The following is a 19,317-nucleotide window of genomic DNA, read 5'->3' on the forward strand; positions in this document are numbered from 1 at the left end:
GCCGAGGGACGACCGCTGTTAAGAAAAAACCTTTTTCTGGCAGGCAATGGCAAACCTCCGAGTGTATTTCTGCCATGAAAAACAGCTTCTCATAAAAATACAATCGCCGTTCGGAGTCGGCGTAAAACTGTAGGTCCCTCCGCTTTGTGTGACAACATCAAGGCGCACGCCACAAGTCGGAGGAGAAGCTCGGCCAAACACTAACATATGTGTAAGCGCCAATCTATTATTATATTATTATTAAGGAAGGACAAAAATAGCCTAACAAATAAATTTTTTCACGCAAAATTCTTGATGACATGTGTAATTACTTTCAATGCACGACAATAAATGAAATGTAGTCGTCATTAAGTAACAACAAAAATTATATTCTGCTCTGCTACTCAGTAAGAACTAACGGTAAACTGTTGCAAATAATTGGTAAGAAATCCACAACAATTTGAGTATTCAGCTCAGTGAGAGACCGATTTGTCTGTTTTGTTCAACACACAACCAGAGAGCGAGAACACCAGCAAGAAGAAAATAAGTGTTTTGGTCTGACACTGAGCGACTGTGTTGTGTTTTTTTCGGTCTTGTGAGTGACAAGATACCATAGAACAATTTGGTTGAGCGTATTTTGCGAGCTCTGGTATTTACTCGAATTAACAAGCCGGCGAATTATTATTCTATTTTGTTTTTGACTTTTTTTAATAATGATGATTGAGAAATAACAAAAAAAACATAACGCAGATGAACAAAAGCAATAAATACTAAGAAAATAAGTTCGTATGCAAAGAGTGCGAAGATATGTGAAAATTTCGCTGTTATTTTTTAATTTGTTTTTTTCTGGATTAAATTTTAATGTTAAAGAAAATTAATACAGAGCAACATTGTTCATCAGATATAGCCCTAGAACATTTGTGAATAAGGTTTTTCTCTAAAATAAAAATTACTGAAGTTATGAACAAATAAAGCGAGCCATAGTGAGAAAAATAGAATTTTTAGCAAACTTTGTGGGCTCAAGGCACGCCCAATAATTATGCAAACGACCTAAAATTGTTTATAATTTTTTTTTTTTGTAATTTGGAATCAATCTAAGGGGTTTCCCGAATGAAAATACGAAAAAAAATAACGGTCACACTAATCCACATTCATGAAAGCCTTTCGAGAGCGAACCGTGAAATTATGCACTATGCCGCCCAACTCAGACGTCAAAAACATCTCTCAGCTGCTTTTTCAATACGCGGTCAGGTTCTTGTACGATAAAGGGATGGCGATGCGACGATTCGAGTGCACGACAAGAAAGGTATTGATGAAATTGTCGGCATAACTTAAAGCAGTCAGTTGCATGTGTTTGTCAAATCAATTATGCCCTGCAATAAATTGTTTGTATGTATTGTTAGTCTTAAGTTTTACCAAGTTTCTCTTTTCTCCCTTCTTGTTCTCTTCACTTTCAATTCTTTCACTTCTATTTGCTTTTCCTGTCCTGATGATTTGTAGTTATATGCACACATGTGTATATATTAGTTCTTTTGTGTTTACATAGTTGTTTCTTATTCAGTTCAGTGCAAAGTAATTAATTTAACATGGCTGTTAATCAAGCATCTGGCGCTGATGGAAATTATAAGCCTATGTTAGATATTTTGTGTAAACAGTCGACTGGTCTTAACATAGTTAATTTTAATGCACGAAGCCTGAGTTCTGATAAAATGGACTATGTTAGATACATATTTGAGCAGTCTTTAATAGACATTATCTGTGTTTCCGAGACATGGTTTAGTGATCTTATTTCTGACCTTCATTGCTGCATCAACAATTATACTGTATATTCTTAAATTTGACCAACTATTTTTTATATCTGACCATGATTTAATTTTCTGTACTGTTGATGTAGTGTTTGAACGTTCTGCAATTTGTGTTGCTTTCTCGTATCGTGATTTTCGTTCGTTAGATAATAGTGCATTGTTCTCTGATTGTTCTTCTATTCGGTGGAATGAATCTTGGTATTATGAAACGGTAGACAAGAAGCTCGAATGCCTTAATAATAATTTAACTATCCTTTTTGATCGTCATGTCCCCGTCCGTACTGCAAACGTTATTAATAAATCCTGCCATTGGTTGAATAAAAAAGTAAAGTAAGTAAGTTTCGCTACAAAGAAACGCAACAAGTTGCATGCCAAATGGAGAAGGTCGAATACTGATACCGCGTGGCATGCGTACAAGACCGCGCGAAATGAAGCCACCGTTATCATTAAACAAGCTAAAAGGTGGTATTGTAAACAAAAACTGAATCCTTCTCTCCCATCTAAAGAATTTGAGAGCTACTTGAAGCATTTAAACATACATGGGAAAAATAAAGTGCAGTGGAAAATTCACCCTGATTTGTTAAATGACTTTTTTATTGGTTCGGAAAACTGCAGTAACTCTACTATCTCTGATGATACCCATATAGATGCTTGTATAACTTTAGATTCTTTTGCGTTTCTCTGCGTGAGTGAATGTGATGTACTAAAGGCAATTATGGCTATTAAGTAAAATGCTGTTGGTGATGATGGAATATATTTAAGTTTTGTTAAAATCGTGCTCCCATTTATTGTTAGTACTCTTACCCATATAATAAACCATTGCTTCTCTAGTGGCCGTTTTCCAGATGCTTGGAAAAAAGTAATTATTTTGCCTTTTCGTAAAAAACCACTTGCGTCGAACCCTTGTGATTACAGGCCTATAAGTATCTTACCAGCATTTTCGAAAGCCTGTGAGTTTTTGATGGCTGACCAAATCTCCATGTACATTCAAAAAAATAATTTGCTTTCTCCTTTGCAGTCTGGGTTTAGACCCAAGCATAGCTGCGCAACTGCTATGGTTAAAATTTTGGATGACATTAGAATGCCGTACGATAATAAAGAGATCTAACTATTCTATGCCTCTTAGACTTTTTTAAGGCATTTGACTCAGTCAACCACTCTTTGTTATGTCGGAAACTCAGGCACTACTTTGCATTCTCTAATAGTTCGATAAAACTTTTGTCTATCTAGAAGGTTTCTTCACAGTACAAAGCTATCAAAGCAGGTGTCCCTCAGGGATCAATCTTTTGGTCCTCTATTGTTTAGTATGTTTGTAAATGATGTATTTTCGGTGTGCAAATATGTAAATGTCCATGCGTATGCTGAGGTCTCGTCGAGGATATATGTTATAAGGTCCGGTATCTTGTGTTGGGCGCAGAGGAATATTTTATGTTTAAATGCTGCTAAGTCGTATGTCATGCCTATACGTAAAAGTGTAATAGACCCTACCAACATCCCACCTCTGTGGATTGGTACAGCCGCCCTCATGACCACTGAGAAAATTAGGAACTTAGGCTTTATTGTAAATAAGTTAAGCTGTTGTGATCATGTTAATAAAGTAGTAAGTAATGTGTATGTAACTTTACGTAGGCTAGGAATGTCTGCTTCGTTTACGCCTCAGGAAACACGACGCAAACTTGCTATGCAGTTAATTTTGCCCCATTTCACATATTCCGAAATAGTTTATAGCAAACTTGATTCAAAGTCGGTCAGCAAGTTGAATGTATGGCGCGATAAAATTCTTGGTTGCAGTATTATAAATTTTTTGGCTGCAAGAAACTGCATTTTTTTGTATAAATTGTTAGAGTGGAAAGTCCCGCAATATTTGTATGAAAAGCTTCAACTAACCAAATCACAGAGACATAACAGCTTGGTTGTCCCTAAATATAATTCGCTTACTTCCAGTCGACTGTTTTTCATTAGCGCTGTAAGAAGCTCGATTCCAGAAAGTGTTAAAGCTAGACTGAATAGAAGCAACTTCAAAAAGTTAATATTTCAATACTTAAAGAATGTACACGAAAAAAACTGGTCACAGTTAAAACGTTCTAAAACATAAATATATTAATGGAATTCATTAGCCCTTGCACAGAAGTTTCAGTGATTTCCTTGGAAACCAGCTGCCATTTATTTTTGAATTGTTGTGCGTTTTTTACAGCTTTGTGGGTCTTAAGAAGTTTGGATTTCATAACGGCCCAGTAGGTTTCGATCGGCCGATGCTCTGGACAATTAGGTGGATTCACCTCTTTTGCTACAAAATAGACTTTGTTTCTATGTTACCATTCTAAAGCCATTTTTCCGTAATGAAATATCGCGAGATCAGGCCAAAAAAGCACTGGATCTTTATGAAGCCGTATAAGAGGTAAAAGTCGCTTTTGCAGACACTCCTTAACATAAATTTCTTGGTTAATTGTACCAGTGCTTACAAAAGGATCACTTTTGAAGCCGCATTGGCAAATTGCCTGCCAAATGAGAAACTTTTTGGGAAATTTGTCAAACTTTTCGTTTTTATATTTATCTGCAACATTGCCTCTTTTATTTGCAGTGTGAAATTCGCGGCCCCGGATTTGTTTAAAATCGGCTTTTACGTACGATTCGTCATCCATAACAATACAGCCAAATTTTTGTATGAGACTGTCGTACAATTTCCGAGCACGTTGTTTCGCCAACAAATTTTGCTTACCGTTGCGATTAGGTGCTGCATTCACTTTGTAAGAACGTAGTCCTGCTGTTTTGCATACTTTTTGTATATACGAAGACGACATGTTTAATTTTTTGCCGACATCTCTTACCGAAAGTCCAGGAATTTTCTTAAAAGCAGATAACACTTCCTTTGCCTTAATTTCGCAAGCAAATCCTATTTTTCTGCCACTACCAGGGTTCCTTTTTAAAGATAAACATTCATTGTATTTTTTAAGCACATAAGTAACGGTAGACTTTGGAAATTTTAGCTTTTTTGCGATGTCGTTATGGAACATGCTGGGATTTTCCAGCTTTTTGCGCAATATTAACTCGCGATCGATTTCTTTCTTGGTCCTCGTTTCTACACTGATTTTTGTTACTAAAAAGAAATGATGCAGTAAGGTGGAAAATGCTTCCAGCTTTTTAAGTGTCTACCGATTTTTATTTTAATGTTATGATTAACCGAGCTATGCTTGGTTATGTGCGACCAGTTTTTTTCGTGTACATTCTTTAAGTGGCCTTGATATGTCCTCTGACTACAAATAATCTTGGTGTGTACCTTTTTCCTTTTTCTTTCTTCTTCTACTTATTCTCTTACATTATCCATCTCCTTTTTCCTCTTTAATCATTTACATTTGCTGTATTAGTATTAAGTTTACATTAAGAACTCATATATTTTAGTTTGTATCTATTCTTGGCAAATTATGTTAGTATAGATTATAATTCTTTGTTGATGTACATATAAAAGACAGAATTGTCTTAGTTGTACAAAACATTTTAAATAAACAAATAAATAAAAATAAATAAATGTCCTGTGTTTGTCCCGTATTCGGTGTTCGTTCATTCGACGCCTCAACAGCTCATTAAAATGGCATGCCTGTGAACCAGTTTAAAATGATGTTGGTATATGATCGCAGTTTTCTCCATAACCAGTTTTTAATTTCCAATCTGGATGCCTATGATTCGAAGTGAAGAACATTAACAGTGCCAAAATATAAATTAGGACTCTACATCTTCCTTTTATTAGCTCGGGATGTAACTATGTAATATTGATGCGCCTAAAAGATGCAGCGATTTCTATTCTCAAGTTACATACCTGACGACAGTACGAATGGCAATTATAATAGGGAGGTTTTAGTTAATTAGTAAAATAAAGTGCAAGTGCAACGTGCTGCTCATTTGCTCTCCATTAAAAAATTTTCGAACATACATACTTTGTATGAAAAAAAATGCGTAGTACCGTCATATATATATATTATAAAATATTATAAAATAATTAAAAACTTAAATTTTATCGGTAATTTTCATTAAATTAACGATAGCCACATAAAACTTTGCAATGCAAAAAAACTAAGTAAATTTTCGAAGATCTTGAAGTTTGAATGAAAATTGTATCATTTTAAATTCTTTTACGGGTCAGTTTACAAACTTGCTTTTTATCTGCTATTGATAATCAGGGCCGAAGAAAATAAGCAAGAAAAAAATCCATTTTAAGCGCTTAGATAAGCACTAAAACATTGGTAAATAAGCTTGCAAATATGCTCGCAAAACAACAAAAATTTAGTGCAGTCTAATGTTTTGTTTTTTATTCAGTTTATTCAAGGATTGAAAAATTACAATGGGCATACAAGTCTTGCTTGATATTCTCAAATAATAGAGATATGCGCTGGTCGTTCTAATTTTTTTTTATATTCGTTATTCTCCATGTGAGATAAATAAATGCCTACGTGGAGAGATGAACCATTGGTTTTAAATTTTTGTACCCAAGCAGAAATGTAATTGAAGTTACGGGTTATTAAAACCAAATGTGTTTTTATGTTATTACGGAGGTGGTCCCAGATGTACCCAGCCTAACCTAGAGATCGCAGTAGTTGTCTGAAAAATATCACTGTATTAAAAAGGACACAATCTATAAAGCATATGTTTCAAGTTTGAAGATGCCACGTTGTTTAGTATTTGCTTGGCAGCCGTCAATAATGAACGTTTTCAGTGAATTTGTGAAAATGGAGAAAATTCGTCATCGTTATGTGATACAATACTTTTATTTGAAAGGCCTCAGCCCATCCAATATAAAAGCTGAAATAGATTCTACTTTGGGCGAGTCTGCTCCTTCGTATCCAACAGTAAAATATTTGGTAGGAGAGTTTAAACGAGGCCGTACGAGCTGCCAAGACGAGCATCGCAGTGGTCGACCAAATGAGGTGACGACTACAGAAATGGTGAAGAAAATCCGCAAAGCGGTAATAGATGATCGTCGACTGAAAGTGCGCGAGGTAGCAGATATAGTAGGCATTTGGAAAAGTTCGGTACATCATACGGCATGAGAAAGCTGTGTGCAAGATGGGTGACGCGTTTGCTCACACTCGACCACACACTCGACAGTGTCGTGAAGAGGTTTCAATTGAGTGTTTAGCGAATTAATGAATTAATGTTTGAATTGCTACCTCATGTACCCTATTCGCCAGATTTAACCCCCTCGGACTATTTTCTGTTCCCCAACTTAAAAAAATGGCTCCGTGGTCAAAGATTTTTTAACGATGAAGAAATGATGTCGGCAGTTAATGGCTGTTTTGAGGAGCCAGACAGTTCTTATTATAAAAAGGGTATCGAACTTATTGAACATCGCTGGGAAAAGTGTATAGAGCTGAAAGGAGATTATGTTGAAAAATAAATATATTTTTTCCCAAAATGTTTGTTTCTTTGTTAGGTCGGGTAGTTCTGGGACCACCCCCGTATTCGTTAACATTTCTTTAGTTCGACGAATGAAAAAAGCCCAAGAAATCGTAAAGAAAAATGTATTGAGCCAAATTTTCTTAAGCAGTACGAAGTTCTTAAGAAATTTGCTACGCTTTCTATTATGGTTTTCTAAAGTTTATTTGTGAAGAGTACAAGGCACCTTTGTTTTCAACAGAAATATATGCTTGCTAAATTATTTCGTAAGGAAAAAGTGAGACAGCAGACTGTAAAATATTATATGTCAAAATTCCTTGGACACTTGTATTCAGACATACGAAATAATCGCACTTGGTCCGTACTTGGCTTTATACATTGAAATAAGGAAATTAAGCTTCATCGTTCAAATTTATCTTAGAAACCCGAAATAAGCAATTCCAAGCAAAAGTTTAAACTTTTCGGCACTTTTGATAATTACACAAGTCTCTTCCAATACAAAAAAAAAAGCGATAAAACAATATTTTTTGTTTTATTTTTTAAATTTGGGTAACTTTTTAAGGTTAAATTGGAGCATATTTAAATTTATTGTTATGGCTATCGATAGACAATTCTCTACTTAACGACCCAAAAAAAAACGCGAAGAAAATTTTAAACCCGTTCAAAAGTTAAAGATTATTGATCACTCACACCCCTAAAAAAGTAGACTGTGCAACGATCGGAAAGTTACCAAATGTAATTAAAAGTTAGCAAGTTACCAAATGAAAAAAGTTAACATTTTTCGTAACATATGTAAGCGGCAACCATGCTTTTGTCGTCTTAATTAGTGTTCACGTGACGCTGACTGTCAATGGTTGCTCAGTTGCCAACAGAAATGCATCGATAAAAAAAAATAAAAAAAAAAATTTTACTTACAAAATAAATCGAGCTTTTATTCACGAAATTTAGCGGTCAAAAAGGTTAATATTAAAATTTGAGTAAGTATGTATGGTTGGGTCAAATCGTGAAATTAATTTTTAACTAACTTCCCGATGAGAGCAATATAAAAGATGATTTAATCCGCTAGGTGGTGCAGGAGTCGAGATACTTGATCTGATTTGGCTCATGTTTGGAATGTATGTACTATGTATATTACCTACATGATTTAATTTATATTTATAATACAGGGTGTCCTAGGTCACCCCTCCACCCCTTCGAAAATGGAGGAAACTGTTCTTGATTGGAAAACGCAAAAATATGAACTACCAAGTCGGGGATGGTCTATCTTTTGGTCGTATCACCGACTTCCGGTTTCGACCGGAACTGAGTTAAAAAGACGGGAAGTAAATTTTTTTTAAATGGGAACTACATGCTCGTAATAAATATATGTATGAGGTGCGTTTCTCAACCTGTAAATGATCTTCGAACTTCAAACCGTCCTGGACTTCTAACGAAGGAATTTAAAGAATGATCTATCTTTTGATTGTATAACCAACTTCGGGTTTCGAGTGGTCTAGGACACCCTGTATATATTACTTAAATGAAAAGAAATAAGTCCATACAAAATTTTACCGATACTTGGCGCAGGAGTCGAGATATTTGGAAACCCCATATTTATTGTCTGATTTGGTTCATATTTAGAAAGATTGTTTAAAAAATATTTTTTTTTTACTATTAACTTATATGAAACTTTGTTAATTGTTTACATTTTTTGTCTATGCAATATTTTCAGAGGAAAAGCAGGACTTATGACTCCGATCGTTTACTATCATTTCTTGGTTATGCGTTATAGCTCCAGGCGTAATCCATACACCCGAAACGCTTTTGCGGAGCTGCGTATAAAAGCCGAGGCTTTGGCGGCATCATCACCTGCTGTTGTTGGTAAGATCATACACAGTGGCATTGCTTTCGTTAACCGCTTAGCGCCGCAACAACAACCGGAACAGCCAACAGCAGCACAATAAACCCTCTACTGTTGTTTTTTGTTTCCAATTCTATAGTTTTCCACGTAAATATATCAAATGCACTTTGTAACAATTTTTTAATAGATTAGAATCAGATACCTACTCATCAAAACATAAAAAGGACGTAAAATTGTTATAGCACCTTAAGATGTAAAAGCGCGTGAACTTCATGACAACATGATTGCCTTTTGAGGGTTGTATGAAAACATAATAACATAAAAGTAGATTTATAAAGAAGACGGTTTGTTGAAAATTGGAATGCAATTGAGTGTGAAATGTTCTTTTAAACGACGATATATACAACATTTTATATTAAGGTATTATGCAACTGCTATTTGGTGTTCAAGGAATTTTCCTTGAAACAAATATTTATTTTTAATTTTGTAATCAGTGGTGTTAATGTGCAAATATGTCTCAGTTATGAAATAACATTAATTTGAATAAACTATTTTTATTTTAATATCGTGGGAACAAAACTGTTTTTATTTTTAATTTGAATGTTTTGACCCCTGAAATGCACAGACCACTTTTTTGTGTGCCGGAGTAATCGTCCGCATTTTGCAGTTATGAACGTATGTATGTAAAGGATTCAGGTAAGTCACTGCATACTGGACGGGCATTACTCAAAATTCATGCTGTGAACTATCCTTAAGAATTTTCGAATATTTACGAAAAATACAACTTTGTGCGGTATCATTTCATGCAATTCTGGGTTCAATTGGAAAATTTGATTTGAAAATTTGGCTTGAAAACTAGAGATTTTTTAGTATATCTTACGAAATAACAATTATTTTCGAACGAAGAATAAATTTTTCTAGGTGAGTTTTATTTTACAACAGAAAAATAAAACTCACCGCCGTAACTATACCATCGGGTCGGCGAAAATCCTCGGACTGAACCCTCCGCGAGAGTGCCGGCTGGAAATGGGCACTACAGAGCAATCCCGTGCGATGTCGAGAGGGTGTCCAGCTAAGATCAGGGATCAGTGCTGTGTGCTTATGCGTTTTCATCGCTATGCCATACGGAAATGGTCTTTGATCGTGGTCTGGAGGTAGGGGCTGGATCAAGGCGTTACGCGTACCGTACTGAGGATCAGCCTGGCTGGGAGCCCCTAAATAGCCCAGTCGCTAACGGAGCCCTCTGGGAACCAGGCCGCACCCGGTTGCATTCGATGGCCTTACCCTGGGTACTGCGGATCTCTGCCCGGGGCCGACGAACCCTTTCTCCGCAACTCGTGGGAATATGAGCGAATTAAAGAACAAACCAAAATCAACAACAACGGAAATTGAGACCGGCACTCATAAAAAGTCGGAAGGGCAGTTGCCCAGACACCATGGGGCCCATGCGATGCAGGGTCCCTCTACTAGCCACGACGTGGCCAGCACTAGTGGGGTACGTAAGCCTCTGGCGATGCCGGGGTCAGGCGTATCCACAAAAGCGGAAAGGAAGAGGGTGGGGGAACCGAAACGGGATTTTCCCGGCACCAGTGAAGGCAAACCTGGCTTGCAGCTTGCAGCCCCAGGGGGCGCCAGAGCTGATGCGCGGGCCCCGCCTCCCCCTACTCCTACGGCATTTACAAGGCCTGATGACAGGCCACCACCAAGCGCAGCCATTGCCAAGCACAGGAAGGCTGCCATGAGGATCTTGAAGAGATCCGCATTAACCCCGGACCTATGTAGCAGGGCGCTGCCCTGTCACGTGGAAGAGATCCGGTCGGAGATAGCGTGGGCAATGACGATAGTGCCCGACTATCAGCTGCCGGTGCTCGGAGAGCCACCAGCTGCGGAAAAGCGCAATAGATCGATGGAGGTTGCGCAAAACAAGTCGAAAAGAGCCAGGACGCAAGGCCCCACCTTTGCTGAGGTAGCCAAAAATCGGATCCTCCTGGGTGTGCTCGATGAGAACCAGGAAGACGAATTGGCACTGAGAGCTCATTGGAAATGGGTTAAAGCGGAATTGGCGAACATCTGCGTCAGCGTGCTTCGGGAGCACCCCGGACCACCTCCGATATGCCGGGACGCAGGTTGGTTCCAAGGTAACGTCAAGATCGTCGCGTGCGACGATGAAAGGTCGGCGGGCATGTACAAGAAGGCGATGGCCATGCTGGGAGAGGTCTACCCCGGAGCGATGCTACGGGCTGTGGACTTCAAGGACATCCCATCCAGGCCCAGAGCAAGGGCATGGATACCGGCCAAACCGACCGAACCAGAGAGAGTGCTTGAGATTATAAGGCTCTTTAATCCCGAGTTACCCTCTCACAATTGGAAGGTGGTGCGGCTAGAGCATAGCACAAAGGCGACTCGTCAGGCGGTCCTTTTGCTAAATAAGGAGTCGTTGCCACTCCTCGAAAAGACTGGGGGCGTCATCAATTACGGTTTCGACACCGCAAAGATAAGGGTGTACACGAACGACGTGAACGCAGCAAGAGGCAACGAAGTTGAGCCGGAAGCAGACAACAGCGAGGATGAGGTGGACGAGGAATCCAACCAGGCCAATCCGATGGATGACCTGGCTGGTGGATACGCCTCATCTACATCCTCTCTGGGAGTCGACCATATCTTCCGGCAATACACAGAAGAGGAGCTGATGTCAGATGACGACGAGGCGAACTCAACAGTGGTGGAGGGGGTGGGAAGGTGCGGCCAAGATGGTTCGCGTCCTCCAGATTAATCTCCACCACAGCAAAGCAGCGTCGGCTGCACTGCTGCTCCAGCTCTCCAAGGGGGCAGCAGACATCGCCCTCATCCAGGAGCCTTGGGTGATAGGGCATGGAATATGCGGGCTGAAGTCGGCAGAGCACACTTTGATAAGTGGAGCTACCATAGGTAAACCAAGGGCCTGCATCCTTGTTAGTACCAAACTAAAAATATTGTTTCTTCCTCAGTTCAGTGACGAGGACACCACCACCATCAGTCTGGAGGCGAACGGACGACAAATAAGGCTTGCCTCGATGTATCTGGCACATGACAGGCCTGTTCCAACCCTACCGGTCGAACATTTAGTGGAGCGCTGGGACGGGGCCCTGATTCTAGGAGGTGATGCAAATGCACACCATAGCACATGGGGAAGTGGAGACATCAATGAACGGGGTGAGTCACTCTTTGAATTCATACTAAAATCTAACTTAGTTATAAGTAATAGGGGTAGCGAGCCTACCTTCATAACGAAGAGCAGAAGAGAGGTCCTGGATGTTACCCTCGTCTCAGAAGATGCGGAGGTCATGATCAGGAACTGGAGGGTGCTTGATGAGCATTCCTTCTCTGATCATCGCTTCATCCAATTCGACTTAGACGGGGTCCCGTCCAAGGTACCTGCCAAAAGAAATCTAAGGAAAGCCGACTGGCATAAGTACAGAAGAGAGCTTGACAAACGGCTCTCAAGAACCACACTAGCAATTCCAGGAAACTCTAGGGACCTAGATAGGCTGGCAAATCGCTTTACTGCGGCATGTGGCAAGGCTCTGGATCAGGCCTGCCCCATGGTAAAGCCGAGAGGCAAAAAGAAACCACCTTGGTGGAGTACAGAGATTGACGAGGCCCGCAAAAATTGTCGTAGAGCCTTCAATCTCGCAAAATCCTCGGGAGGCGATACGCAATGGGAAATCTATAAGTTAAACTTGAAAGATTACAAGAAACTACTAAGGAAGAGCAAGAGATCCTCATGGAGGAACTTTTGCAGTGGTATGGAATCCGTATCAGAAGGTTCTAGGCTCAGGAAGGTTCTCTCTAGTTCACCTCGTATCGCCCCGGGATGCTTGCTAAGATCCGACGGAGCGTGGACGGAAACTGGGGAGGAATCCCTGGACCATCTTCTGAGCACGCACTTTCCAGGCGCCACCGAGCAGCCATTGAACGGGCCAATAAGAAATAGAGGTCAACCGGTTACGGTAGACCTCATCACCAAAGAAAAACTGATGTGGGCAATAGGGTCCTTCAAGCCTTACAAATCTGCGGGTCCAGATGGTGTTACACCGATTCAGCTACAGCAATCTATGGAGCTAAGCTCAAAATGGCTGTATGTTATTTTTAAGGGAGTCCTCACTCTCAACTACATTCCGGAGACCTGGCAAAGGTCAAAGGTTGTCTTCATTCCTAAAGCGGGAAAAACATCCCATACTCGCGCCAAGGATTTTAGACCTATCAGTCTATCATCTTTCCAGCTCAAGATATTGGAGCGACTGATTGAATCCTTTCTTAGGGAATCGGTTGCAGACAAGCTTATGGCTTCGCAGCATGCCTATATGAAGGGGAAGTCCACCGAAACAGCGCTACACGAAATCGTGTCGCATATTGAGAAATCCCTTGCGATAAAGGAATACACCTTGATAGCATTCTTAGACATTGAGGGTGCTTTCAACAACATCACACCTGAAGCAATCACATCAGCTCTAACTGGTCTGGACATCGACTCACGGCTGGTGTCGCTTATACGACAGCTGCTAGTTGGCAGGGTCGTGCGGGCGGAACTGGCGGGCGTGTCGCTGGACAGATACGTTTGCAGGGGAACCCCGCAGGGTGGGGTCCTCTCCCCCCTTCTTTGGGTCATGGCGATTAATGAATTATTGCAGACCCTGGAAGGGGGGGGAGGCTCCAAGGTCATAGCGTATGCTGACGACCTTGCGGTGGTTGTGAGTGGAAAATTTCCACAAACTCTTTGTGACATTATGCAGGACAGACTAAGGTTAATCGAGAGATGGACCAAGGAAAAAGGTCTGGGTGTTAACCCAGAAAAAACGGACCTGGTGCTCTTTACCAGGAAGTACAAAATCCCCTCACTTCAGCTCCCTGCCATAGGCAATAAGATTCTGAAGCTAGGGGAGTCTGCAAAATATCTAGGCGTAGTCCTGGACAAAAAGCTTAACTGGGCGCAAAATATACAAGAGCGTGTTAAAAAAGCGACGGTAGCCCTCTACAGCTGCAAGGGGGCGATTGGGCGTAGCTGGGGGCTGTCCCCTAGCATCATGTATTGGTTATACACGGTAGTTGTTAGGCCGATTCTATTATATGGGGTCTTGGTATGGTGGCCAAGTCTCAACAGGAAATCTACAACTGAAGCACTCCAAAAGGTGCAAAGAACTGCGATGCTCTGCATCTGTGGGGCCCTGCGCACAACTCCATCGGAGGCTATGTGCGTGCTCCTCGATATTTTACCAATTGAAATTGTTGGAAAGCAATCAGCGGGGTGTGCCGCCTTGAGGTTGAGGGAACTACCAGGCTGGAGGGACACTCAGGAAGGCCACACCGCAATCTTAAAGGACGTAAATATACCGGACACGGATTACTGTGCACCAAGGTTGAACTTCACAAAGAGGTATAGGATTTCCATTCCAGATAGAAAATTCTGGTCAGGAGGGGCACCCGATGACAATGGATCACTCCACCTCTACACCGATGGCTCTAAGCTAGACGGCAAGGTAGGAGGGGGGGTCTTCTCGGCCCGACTGGGGCTGGAAATATGTTTTCGCTTACCCAACCACTGCAGCGTCTTTCAAGCTGAGGTCGCTGCCATACAGGAAGCGGTTGAACACCTACGTACAAGAGAAGTCATTTATAACGATATCTTCATCTACTCAGACAGTCAGGCCGCACTCAAAGCGCTCGACTCGGTCACATGCAGTTCAAAAACCGTAGCGGACTGTCGCAGATCTCTAAACGAGATGGCTGAGCAGTCTGCACTTCACTTGGTATGGGTTCCGGGGCACCGGAACATACCAGGCAACGAAAAGGCGGACGAACTTGCAAGAGAGGCCACATCCGCTCCACTTTCGCAGGCCTGGAAGGGATTAGGCATGCCGCTCGCTACCTGCAAGCTCATTCTAAGGGATCTGTCTCTTAAACTAGCAAGGGACAGGTGGGATAGCCTCACCACTTGCAACAACACGAAGCTTACATGGCCTAAATGGGACAAAAAGCGGTCGAAGGATCTCCTCATGCTGAGCAAAGGAGACCTAGTCGCAGCTGTGGGTCTGCTAACAGGCCATGTTGCTATCGGGGGGCACGCGGAGAGGTTAGGGATCCCCCATAACGACTTCTGCAGAAGCTGCAGAAATGAAGAAGAGCCGGAAACCTTGCGGCACCTGTTATGCGAGTGCCCCGCACTTTGTAGAAGAAGACAAAAGTTCATGGGATCAGGATTCCTTGAGGACCTAACCGACATAGCCGAAGTAGGCATACGGCAACTTCTGGGTTTCGCAAAATCCACACGATGGTTTGAGTAGGAGGGTTCTAACGATCCGCGTGGTATCACAACGGGCCCACAACCTAGGGCCTATGTGTGCTAGTGGGGTCACTGGCAGCCACTTTAACCTAACCTAACCTAACCAAAGAATGGAATGAAANCTATACCATCTGCGGCCTGTGGAAAATTCTTTGGATGGGGCCCTCCTAATAAAAATCGTCACGTTGTAATTTACTACGCAACGCAAGTGGGTAGGCAATTCTCGGGGTAAAGGGTGTGTAAAAAATACATTAGGTTAGGTTTGGTTAAGCGGGCGGCTCTGAGAAGAGTTCACTCGGAGGCCACAAAGGCCAACAGTCCTTTCAGTGGAGCTTTCCCTAAGGTATCCAGGCTCTCGAAGAAATGGTCCCCAAGATACTTGAGACGTTTTTCTCTGAGTGCTGGTCTCTCACAGAGGAAGTGCTAGACGGATTCTACCATCTCTACAGCTTCTACAGAAATTGTTATGCGGTGCTCCGAACCTGGCGGCTATATGGCCAATGGTCCAGTGCCCCGTTAGTATTCCTGTGAGAAGTTTAACGTTGGGCGGCCAGTCTCTGAAATAGTATTACAGATGGCAACTGGTAACTGAAAGCTGGCAACGAAGTTGCTATATTGGCAACTGCATTTTTGTTGCTGCCGCAGAAATTTTGATTGAGATAATTTATTTCTTTTTTCAACTGTTTCTTCAGCTTATTTTCACTCAATTCTTAGTTGCTGGTTCTTCAAAATTTTATTATATTCAACTTTATAGAGCTTAACTATAGTTGCTACTCATAATATACATTTTCATTTCAGTGGCGTTGCGTTGCCATCCATAATCGACCCATTAATAAACTCCTTGTTCTTCGTTCTTCGAGCCGTGGCCAGAGCGAGCACGATACCACCATGCAGGTGTGCAGATTTTCCCACCTGCTGTTGGAGGCTGCCTTGGTCACTCTCATGACTAGTGTTGCCAGAATTTTTTGGACGAACCGGCTAAATTGGCAAAAAAAAAACCGGCTAAAAACGGCTAAACTGTTTCAACTAAATTTCACATGTTTTATTTAAATAAATCATAAGTAGAAAGACTAGTTCTTGGAGAGAAGTTGCAAATTCAAGCTGGAAAAAATTGTGCCAGCAAGAATTTGCAATTAGGAAAAACATATGGTTGTAGCACATAGTTGGATTTTTTGTCGACGATAATTTGAATAAACAGGTGCGTCAAATTTAAAAGTTTACAAACTTGAGCGATTTTAAAATGAAAAATTTAAGTAAATACTTGTTTACTTAATTAAGTCCAATGATTTGAAAGGTACTCGGAATGCAATCTCAACCAGAGTTGATATAGGAAACGCGACAGATAGTACGGCAAAGAAATTGAAACGTATGTTGAAGAAAGTCGGACTAGAAAGAAACCTAGATCCTGTTTTGCCGCTCTGAAAGAATTTTAAAATTCTATACAAATTTCTTATGTTTGAAATGCGACACTAGCCCTCAAACTTGCGTTCGTGCAGAAATTTGCAAGTTTCTCTTGAACTTGAGAGAGAATTTGGGAGCATTTCTTCTTACTAACTGATATTTAGAGTGATAATTTTCACTGCATTTTCGACGAACAAACCTATTGTCTTCCCAGAGAGTTTTGCTTTACATAGAAATTTGTGCTCTTTTACTTTCATTTTGACGCATTTCAGTGTTGGATATTTTAATTCAAGTTGGCCTTCGATTTTTGGAATTTAAATAAGTTCTCAAGAAAAAAAGTTAGTTTAAATAAATCAATTTGTGTACATAGTGCTTGAAAATATCCATTTTTCCCTTACCTTTAAACTTTAAGCGTGGGCAACAATGATGTTTTGTAATTAAGGTAGTATTGAATATGCGCTATCTGGGAAGACAATACCTGTAACATTTATTCTTGGCACTATATCCAAACACAAACGCGTGTTAAGCAAACTGGGAAACAATTTGTTATTTTCTAAGCTTGCGAATAAAACTTCACACTTAAATTTAAGTCATTCATAACAAATATTTTATGAAGAAATCCCCGTTACGGCCTTTAGAAAAAATATATTTAATTTTTTTTACAAAACGGCTAACAAATCGGCTTCCGGCTAAACCGAAATTTCTCCGGCTGTTTGCTATCACAACCGGCTAAATCTAGCCGGAAAATGTCTAAAATGGCAACACTGATCATGACTTCCGAAAACAGAAATCGCAGGGGAGGTTTCACGATCTGGATCGCTTTCCCAAGCCCAATTTCAGATTCCTTTCTACCACATCCGTCCGCTTCCTCATTTCCTGGAACACCATTGTGACCCGGGACCCAGTAAAGGTTGATTATGTGTTGCTGTAGAGCTTGTAGGGATATTCGGCATTCCTTAACATAAATCGAGTTAGTCGTTTCCGACTCTAAGTCTTTGATAGCTGCCTGATTGTCAACGATGAAGGCAAGTTTAGAAGGAACTAGGTCGATCATGCTCACCACCCTTGCCGCCATGTCGATTGCATATATCTCAGCCTGAAAAACTGCAGTGATCCGGGATTCTATAAGACTCTCAGAGATAACTCCTGAGAGAAGACTCCAGATCCTGTTCCGACATCCATTTTGGAGTCGTCCGTGAAAATGGGTATTTCGTCATCGCTAAGAGCAATACTAAATTCCCAGTCACTTCTGTCTGGAAAATGGACATCGAAATTCCGATTGAAGTCAGTTTCCGTGACTTGATAATCACAGCTAATGTACTCCACCCCCACTCACTCGAAGATTGTGGCGTGACCCGTACAAGTTGTTCGCAGCTTGTTATAAGGAATTTACATGAGGCCATTTTGCGTTCAACTCACGCAGGGTTGCACGAAAAAAAATTGAATGTCTTAAAAATATCGAAATATAAAAAAATATCAAAATATTCGCAATAAAAATGCGCTTGCATTGTACAGCTTTGCATTCTACTTCAAATGTTGAACGGAAAACCGCCTCATGCAAATTCCCTATTAGACGCCCTGAGTCGTAGAGCGCTTTTAGCTGCGGTACTTTTAAAGTATAGGTCTATGGGTGGAATGTCCAGGAGTGTCTCTAGTGCCGCCTGGGGCGTTGAGTTAGTCGCCCCCGTTATGCATAGGCATGCCTGTCGTTGCACTTTTGCAGATTGAGTAGGTGGGTTTTGGTATCAACCGCCTGCCACCATACCAGCGCACAATAGGTGAGAATAGGTCCAGTGCATTATCTGCGGTCGTAACCCCCCAGTCTTTCCCAATCGTAGCTTTATAGAAGTAGAACGCATTTTTTCTCCGCTCTTCGGTATTCCTTTTCCTAGATAGCTTAGCGTCGAGAATAACCCCCAAAAACTTTGCTTCTTTTGACGATTTGAGGCTTGCTCCATTGAGGGACGGAGTTTGAAATTTGTGAAATTTGTTTGTTCGGTTTTGGAGAGGTTAACCCCTAGACCGTTTCTTTCTGCCCACCCCGCCAGATCGTTAATTGCAGATTGTAGAATCTCGCTGACAATGGAGAGAAATTTCCCCACGATCAAAATGACGTAACTCATCCGCATAGGCAACAACCTTAGCGGCTTTCGATGCGCGGAGCAGGAATTCGTTAAGCACGAGGGTCCACAGCAGAGGAGATAACCCTTGAGGGGTGCCACGTGTGGCTGTTTTTCTTACTTCTGCTGTTCATAAGGAGCCATTGATGCTTCTGGTACTCAACATAATGCCGATCCAGAAAGTGGTCTGTGGGTCCAGTGCTACGGCCGTCATGGAGTATGGATGTCAAATTAACATTGTTAAAGGCGCCTTCCACGCCCACAAAGGCTGTCAGTGCGTATTCTTTAAGGGTTAATGCTTTCTCCGACAACCTCGAGCAGGGCGGTTTCAATCGACCTGGCCTTGCGGTAGGCCTGTTGGGCCTCAAGATGTCTGAGAACTCAGTCGAACTTTTGTCGATGGCATCCAAGCTTGAACCCGAAAATCCACCTGCTGATGGGCTTACCTGTGGTCCTGTGGATTCG

General features: G+C 41.2%; 1 protein-coding gene across 1 annotated transcript in view; it reads left to right on the forward strand.

The window, feature by feature from the left end:
* The window catches only part of Kr-h2 (transmembrane protein 33-containing Krueppel homolog 2), a 76,428-nt gene extending 67,025 nt beyond the window's left edge, over positions 1-9,403 (forward strand). Inside the window, exon 4 of the mRNA XM_017616495.1 lies at positions 8,884-9,403. Coding sequence (XP_017471984.1) covers positions 8,884-9,115 — 232 coding nt within the window. The 3' untranslated portion in view covers positions 9,116-9,403. The remainder of the gene's footprint in view (positions 1-8,883) is intronic.
* Positions 9,404-19,317: the final 9,914 nt, after the last annotated feature.

This window comes from Rhagoletis zephyria, unplaced genomic scaffold, assembly GCF_001687245.7.
Source record: "Rhagoletis zephyria isolate East Lansing unplaced genomic scaffold, Rhagoletis_zephyria_1.1 Rzeph_scaffold_01214, whole genome shotgun sequence".
NCBI classification, from domain to species: Eukaryota; Metazoa; Arthropoda; class Insecta; order Diptera; family Tephritidae; genus Rhagoletis; species Rhagoletis zephyria.